At 38.6% G+C, this 8,484-nt stretch overlaps 1 protein-coding gene across 13 annotated transcripts in view; it reads left to right on the top strand.

Annotated features, from left to right (window-relative positions):
* myo18ab (myosin XVIIIA b) overlaps window positions 1-8,484 on the top strand; it is a 346,088-nt gene continuing 337,604 nt past the window's right edge. For 12 of the 13 annotated variants that reach the window (XM_068010423.1, XM_068010422.1, XM_068010417.1 and 9 more), the window contains exons 1-2: window positions 1-108; window positions 7,179-8,326. In XM_068010423.1, the coding sequence (XP_067866524.1) occupies window positions 7,316-8,326 (1,011 nt within the window). In that variant the 5' untranslated portion in view covers window positions 1-108; window positions 7,179-7,315. The remainder of the gene's footprint in view (window positions 109-7,178; window positions 8,327-8,484) is intronic. The other variant, XM_068010426.1, reaches the window with a different exon arrangement.

The following is an 8,484-nucleotide window of genomic DNA, read 5'->3' as shown; positions in this document are numbered from 1 at the left end:
GTCTTGGAGTCGCGCGGCGGCGGCTGGACGGGCAGCAAGAGGGAGGATCGCGCTGTCAACGGCAGCAGTCACAACAGCCGCAAATAATGCACGTTCCTGCTTCCATCGGTGAGTATCTCATGTCCATTATTTTTATTCAGCTTTCCCGCAACACTCCTTCCTCACGCTCTTATTTTCGTAATTTTGGGGGGTTTAACTCCGAGAGTATTTGCCATCATTCAAGTGTTATGCTTTTTCATGTTGGGTTCTTTTTGTGGAGGGAGGGAGGTTCGAGTTTTCAGGAAGCGAATGCTAAGCGTTTCCAGGAGGATCCAAAAAAAGGATACGATAGTGATGAAGCTGAGATCGGCAAGGGAAATTAAAGCCCCTGTTTCGAGTGGACGACGGATTTGACAAAGGAAGATCTATTTTTTGTGTTCCTTTTACCCTATTGTTTGTGGAATGTGTGTATTGTGTTACTGATTTCGACAGTGGGTCAAGCTCCGTACCTACAGCTCTGGCCTACTTTACAGCTGGCAATGTGAATTTCGCAAGGTAAGAGGTACAAACCTTTAAAGGTACAGTATAGTGAACTACGGGAGATGAGTGTTACAAGCAAATGCGACCGATTTATGTTCCAGCTACGTTGCAATTTTTAAAATTTTAATGCCAAGACAAAGTTGAGCTACTGAAAAATTTGTGGCAAATTTGGCTTTGTTACATGTTTAAAATAAATTTTTGTTTTCGAGCTATGTTAGGGTCCATCAGTAGTTTTTTTATTACAAAAATCACTAATCATTCGACTTAGTTTTAGCACCTCCAACGAGTGCTGTTAAAATTGCCTTGTACTGGAGAATACCCTTTGTAAGTTTGGGGAAACCATCGGCAACCATGGATCACCCCCCCTCAACTTTTTAAAAATTATGTGTATAATTTCTCACAGTATGTTATAGATGAATACTAGTTGTGCCAATTTTCTAAAATTCCTTATTAAAAGATGTTTATTTTACCAAACATTTGAGAATATCACTGATTCCAGTTCCTTATTACTGCAAATGCTATATTTACCTTCTATTAACTTATAGTAATGAAATTGGTTAATACAGCATCATCTTTCTGTTCACAAATGGGTTGGTTGTTTGTATGTTGCTGTTCAGCACTGCCTAATAATGCCCAAAGCACTGAGGCACTATTGTTTTTGGTTGCAATGTAAATGCACATTAACAAAATAATTTGATATTTGGTTACTGAACTTAACTTGGCACTATTTGCCCAACATTTTAGAACTGGTGTTCTCGATGGTTATAATTACTTACAAATATCACAGTTTTGAAATTCCATTTGCTTGTTTATAATTGCAAGACTGATGAACATTGTGTAGTTTTCACCATTGCAAAACTCCCTGATATTTACTTAGGTGTGACATTCTGCTTTTAATGATAAAGGTGAGTACTTATTTTTCTTCATGATTAAAATTTAAAAAGGACAAGAAAAATGTCATTATTGGGTTATTAATTATAAAAATTGGAGCAATTTTTCCCATATTGAAGACTTTTACCCCTTATAGTACATGGAAAAATTTAGTTGGGTACTGATTTGAATAAAACATCGTGACTTTTCACTGTCTTCATCAGTTAAATTTGTGTTTCGAGATATAGGGCTGAATTTTATGCCACCCCAAAGAGCGGGGGGAGGGGGCGTTAAATGGAGTGGGAGGCCTTCCTGACCCGCTCTGCCACGACTTTACGCAGGGCGGTGGTGGCGAAAAATGGCCTGCCTGCCCCAGGCCAATCCAGATGCTTAAGTGGCCACTTAAGTGCCTTTGCCCACCTCCACGCGGATTTTACATGTGGCAAGCGGGCGTCCGAGACATGACAAACACAGACGGCTCTCGAACGTCCGGGGGGGCCCTCATGATCGGGCACCTTGTGCCCGATGGAGTGCTGCTCCCACTACCCCAATCACCCTCAAGACCCAACACTCCATCCTTCCTCCCAATCGACTGCCCTTGCCTTGCTGGGGCCTGACTGATTACAGCCAGCGAGGCAACCAAATCTTACCTACCTTCCAGGCTCCCTGGCTTCTTTCCTTTGGGCTGGGCTGTAGTCCCAGCAGTGGCCACAGCTCCCGGTGGTGGTGCTGGGACTAAGAGCTGCCAGCCCGTTGATTGGCTGGCAGCTCCATTAGGCGGGACTTCCTACCTCAAGCGGGTGGAAGTCCCACCTCTCACCATTTGAAGCCCATCAACCCTCAAGATACGGGTCAGTTCCACAGGCGAGGCGGAAGCAGGTTCGCCACCGGCTTTTCAGTCAGTGGCCGGCTCCCGTCCACCTAGTGTGTAAACCTGGCCATTATTTTCATTTCTATCAACATAAATGCTGCTTACAAATTGAACTATTTCTTGAGCTAGAGAAATGAGTTGGCGTTCATGTCTGGTTTAGGTTTTTTAACTTTTAATGCTGCCTTTTGAAGTATTTATATTGAGTGTTGTGCAGTGACATAACAAACATTTTCAGCTCCTTTTTAAAGAAATTGCTGTGCTGACACAACATGTTGATGCTCTAATATATTGCATTACAAGTTAGTGATATATATCCTGTGACTCACTTAAACACAGGTTCCAAGTATTCGTTGTGGAGAAAGAGGACTTTGCATAAGTTACTTTTGACACTTGTATGCCTTTTAAGTAGCTGAATCAAGATTGAATTGGCAGATGAAAGGGATCATCTACTAGTGTTACATGTCATGAAGCATCAAAGTGAAAAATAAAACAAATTTTAAAGGACTACCTGACACAGTAACTTGGAGAATTTAGTGTAGATCTTAGAAGCTTTCACATTGTAAAATGGTATATGGGATAATATGGATCCTTAATTTTAAAACTATATCTTTCAAATATCCAAATTAACAGTATGAGTCTGAATGTAGTTGTGTAGATTGTTTACTGTGAAAGTGGGTAAGTGCGGTAATTTGCTGTTTTTCAGGGATAGTTTGAATAATTTTGCATGTTGCCATTTAATTAGCATTTTGTTGTTTCAACCATTTTAATTTGGTGAAGCAGGCAACTGGCATAATTCCAGAACACATACAGAGCATTTGGAAAATGGTTACATTTTGAATGCATTTTAAATAAAAATACAGACTTGGTTTTTATTTTAAGGATAATTTTTGAAAAAAGACTTAGCTTCTGTTATTGAGACGTCCAAGCTCTGGAATGAAGTCAGGACCAAGCTGTGGACGCCAATAGGCACTTTAATTTTTGTACAGCTTTTGTGAAGGTAGTCCATTGTAAGGAGCAAATTAAACGTTTCTTTTTTTAAAAAAAAAGTCGCATTTTTAAAAATAAAAATTTCTGTTAACATGTATTTCCTTGGGCAATTCTAGTCAAGCTATGACATGATTTGCCAAAACTTACAAATAAAATAACTTTTCTTCAACAGTTTGGGTTTGAAGAATTAATTAGTATTGAGTACTCATGAAATACAAAATAGTTATATCTGTGTGTGTGTGTATGCATATAAATATATTTCTCATTAATTTTTGACTTTAGTATTGTGGAATTTCAAATTTTATTGCTGCACACCAAACTAATTAAAGTAGTTGTTACTTTCATAAGTGAAATAAACCAATCATTGCAATGAGATGGAAATAGAGTAGTGGTATACATAAAGAAAGATGCTTGTTGCTCTTAAGAAGAGCTTGAGCATTAAAGCTTTAAAAAAAAAATGTCAATTTTCTTCAGTTAGTATATCTTCACCTCTGTTCGAAATTGATATCCCACTCCAGGACTTAAGCATATAATTTGAATTGGCACTTCAGTGCAGTAGAGAGGGTGTGCTGCATTGATTCGGCTACTGTCCTTTGGGCAAAACCATTGAAACTCGGGCCCTTTTCATCTCTTGAAGTGGCCATGAAATATCCCATGGCAATACTTGTCCTGCCAAGATTCATCACTCAGCTACCTACCAATGTAGATTAACTGGTCATTGTGATCTCTGTGCTTTGAAGGATCATGCTGTACACAAGGTGGCTACTGAATTGTTTTTAGATTGGAAAAGAGGCAACAAGACAGTCAGCTTTTTACTAACATTAGAACATTGAGATTCCTTAAACTGTCTGTAGAAATAGCTCAGTGGTGTATATGATTTCTGTGGTATTGAATCTACTATATGTGCTGTGGATTGGATTCAGAAGCAACAGGAACCCGCTTTTGCCGTTCTGGTCATGGGCTTACCCTGATGTTGAGGAAGGGAGTGTAGAGGCCATCATTGCTGGTCTGTAAGGTGAACTAACCATACACCATGCCCATGGACAAAAAAAAAATCAATGGTGGACTGAAATAATGTACTGCTGCATGTATGGTTTGTTGGTCATTTGGGTTGAAGATGAAGTTGTAACTGCTAATGCAAGAACATTGGCTTGTTTATAAGTGAGATTGCTGCTGATGTAGATAGTGCTGTTTTATAAAGAAAGGAAAGGGTTATGCATTTAATGTAAAACCAAAACTGTCTATACTTCGTTGATGCTAGTTTGGCTGTCGGTGAAACTGAAACTTGCATCAATGTAAAATATAAATGTTGAGTCTTTTTTAACTGCTAAGGGTCTTTAATGTTGGAATTTGTGCATTAACCTATGCAAAATGTGTGCAAAAGCTTCTGATTTCTCTAATAAAATTAGACTAAGGTTATCATGAAGATTTGTTTCACTTGCAGTTTTTCAAGTTGTAAAGTGAAACTTTTAAGTTCCAGAAGTGGTCTTGAGGGATGAATTTCATTTGTGATTTGTAGTGAAGTTGTCAGTGTATTCTTCATTGAGCATACAATTTTACTATGAAATAATCGGGAATAAAAATTTCCCCAGTGTGTAATAATGCTATTTATCTTGAAATATTATAAGACTTCCTGCCAGTACTATAACTCTCTGATCAATGATTTGTGACTATCCGCTCCCAATTGTGTTGTACAAATACAATCTGAAATTTGGGAAGTTTTTAGTATTGTTAAGCACAGAAGAGGCACTAATGACGACCTGCCATAGTTACACCTATGTATTGATTTTAGTTTTAACAACATTTATTGTTCCTGAAAGATGACCAGATAGTAGCTTAAGTAGACCAAATAATATATTGTTAAAAATTGTGCTGTCAGTTTAGCAGGGTAAGGACCTCTTAGCATTTGGATTATTGTGCATCAGAATAGGATAATGTTCATCATGAATGTCACCATCAGGCCTTTTTTAAGGGGGAAAAAGGACCTTATAAACTTCTAATTAGCATTCTTTTGTTCTGCATTTTTCTGCAATTTTTTAAATTCATGTAATAGGAGATACTAGGTCAGGAGCTGCTGAGTCTTGAAGTATCAAGGATCTAACACAAGATACATGGTTGCTGTATCATGTTTGCATTTATTGATGTGACTCCAACTGCTATTTATTAATCCCTTATATGATTGTTATTGCTATCAGCAATCATTTCTGTAAAGAATAAACATCATTAAAACTGACATGAGCATGTTTTTTTTTTAAGAAAGGTACAATTATCCTGTAATTTATTTTCTAAAAGATAGTGGTACTCCCTTTTTTCTCATTCAGCTTTCTCCCATCCTTTTCTAAAGTTTGTTGACTCAAGATCACAAATTATGGATGAGGAAGGCCATTAGGCTTATTTTAGTTATCCATCCGGAGGGATCCTAATATATCCCAAATGCAGTTGTATAATAATTCCAAGGTTTTTGCCATCATTGTTCTATCTGAAGGTTTATTCCACACAATCATCACTCTTGCTTGAAGATTTTCCTGATGATCTCAGGCAGATTACTGGTGGAAATGCTACAATTGGTCAGTGTCCCTGAGCTAAGGGGAGGTGCCTGATGTTAGGGCGGCACAGTGGCGCAGTGGTTAGCACCGCAGCCTCACAGCTCCAGGGACCCGGGTTCGATTCCGGGTACTGCCTGTGTGGAGTTTGCAAGTTCTCCCTGTGTCTGCGTGGGTTTTCTCCGGGTGCTCCGGTTTCCTCCCACAAGCCAAAAGATTTGCAGGTTGATAGGTAAATTGGCCATTATAAATTGTCACTAGTATAGGTAGGTGGTAGGGAAATATAGGGACAGGTGGGGATGTTTGGTAGGAATATGGGATTAGTGTAGGATTAGTATAAATGGGTGGTTGATGTTCGGCACAGACTCGGTGGGCCGAAGGGCCTGTTGCAGTGCTGTATCTCTAATCTAAAAAGGCCTTTTGTTAATTTGAATCTATGTCCCCTAATTCTACTGCTTAGTTGAATTTAAATTTATATTCGAGATTCACTTTCTTTTTTACCTTTTTGAATAATTATGTATACCTCTATGAGATCATCTCTCGGACACCACCTTTCTAGGCTGAAAAAAAAACAAGTTTCTCTCTTGTTTTCTCATAACTGACTTTTCACCACCCCAACACTTGGGATCCATCTAGTTTCTTGGCAACTAGCTCGGGATACAATATGTAGGATCTTGCCAAAAACTCTTTGGAAGTCAAGTTACACAATATCAGGACTCGCCACAATTCACTTGGGTTGTCACTTCCTTAAGGAAATCTAGGAGGTTGGGCAACAGGATCTTTGATATTCATCTTTGCATATGGTTTCACAAGTGCCACTACCTGTCAGTACCCCCCACCCAAGTGACTATTCTCCATTTGTGAGCGTAGATGGTAAATTCAACTGCGGGGAGCTTTCACAGCCAAGTCTAAGCCACTCCTCACTTGGCAAGCACATATACATCTTTTTGCGTCAGGATTTACTGAGTATGATAATTGAGGGAAACTTGGCCGTAGCTTACTTCCTCCTCCCCTTAGCTCAGGGACACTGACCAATTGTAGCATTTCCACCAGTAATCTGCCTGAGATCAGTTAACTCAGCACAGATCAGGCGCTGAATTTGGGACCTTTCTGGCCTAAATGACTTATTTCTGTGTTGATGAACAAGCTTAATAAATTTACTATTTGAGAAGTTGATACACTTAAAAGATATTATGCATTTGGATACACGTTCATTTTTTATTTATGCTATTGTACTATTAAAAATTGAGGTTATGTGGATAACCTTAAATATCTTTTTTTTGAAATAGTAACTAGAATATATTTTGGTTAAATGAATATTGGAATTGCATACTGAACAGTGTACTATTTATATTTCTGTTGTAACTATCATTTTGATTTTGTTTCAGAAACACAGCATTACATCTGGTCATACCTGATTAAGAAGAAAAGTGACTTGGCCCTGATTGCAGCTGGACCATTAAAAGATTCTGTCTTTATTTACTTTATCAGTTATTAATAATTTGCACACAAATAAATATTAAAAATGTTTAACTTAATCAAAAAAGACAAAGATAAAAAGGAGAAGAAAGAAAAGAAGGAAAAGCGGGAGAAAATGTCTGTCGCAGAATTGAAAAGTCTTGAGGAAGTTGGGCTTCGTCGAGGACTCTTTAATTTGAATCGATCTTCGAAGCGGGAATCAAAGACTAAACTGGAAATTTCAGCTCCTATCCCAATAAAAGTAGCGAGTAGTTCGGATCTCAATCTTACTGATATTGATTCAGACACTGTTAGCAACAGAGGGAGCATGATTTTTGATTCTGAGCAATTGAGTACTGCCAGTTCCAGTGATGACCTCAAAATAGATGAGAGTAGTTTGAAAGGATCAGTACTTCAGCGAGCAGCTTTGTTTGGCTCCCTTGCTAAACAAAATTCAGTCCAACTAGTAAAGAGGTTCTCTTTTTCACAAAAGAGTCGAGAAGAGACAACATCAGAAGTGTCAACTCCATCAGAAAATTCTGCAACTCCTTCACCACAGGTAGAAATGAGAAATGAAGGTTTACTACTTGAATACTTAGAAGAAATGCCAAAAAATATGGCAGATTCAGTGTTAACAGCAAGTCCCAATATTCAGATTCCAGAAATTGTGGATAAAAGTTTTGCTGCTGATCTACGGCTTCCTCCTGTGGTACCACCTTTGCCTACAGAACCTAGAGAGCTTGTATTGCAGAGAAGAAATACAGGAGACTTTGGATTCTCTTTGCGGAGAACAACCATGCTGGACAGAGGAGCTGATGGGCAAGTATACCGCAGGATGGTTCATTTTGCTGAGCCTGGAGCTGGCACCAAAGATCTGGCATTGGGTTTGGTGCCAGGTGACAGACTGGTGGAAATTAACAGTAAGAATGTTGAAAATAAATCACGAGATGAGATAGTTGAGATGATCCGTCAATCTGGAGACACCGTGAGATTGAAAGTGCAGCCAATCCTTGAGTTGAATGAGCTCAGTCGATCTTGGTTGAGAAACCATAAAGGGATGCGCAGAGATGCTTCTGGTGTAAGTACTTATTTTTTTTTTAACACTCATCTTGATTATATCTAGTCTTCAGCTTTGAAACTTGTAGTTGCAAACCACTGGAGGGAATTCTAGTTTTCAGATCTTAATCAAGTCAGAGATCTTGCTAGATGATAATTCTGGTGTCTTTACCTAGCAAG

The sequence above is a fragment of the Heterodontus francisci genome, chromosome 30, assembly GCF_036365525.1.
Source record: "Heterodontus francisci isolate sHetFra1 chromosome 30, sHetFra1.hap1, whole genome shotgun sequence".
NCBI classification, from domain to species: Eukaryota; Metazoa; Chordata; class Chondrichthyes; order Heterodontiformes; family Heterodontidae; genus Heterodontus; species Heterodontus francisci.
This window is presented reverse-complemented; position numbering and strand designations above follow the sequence as displayed.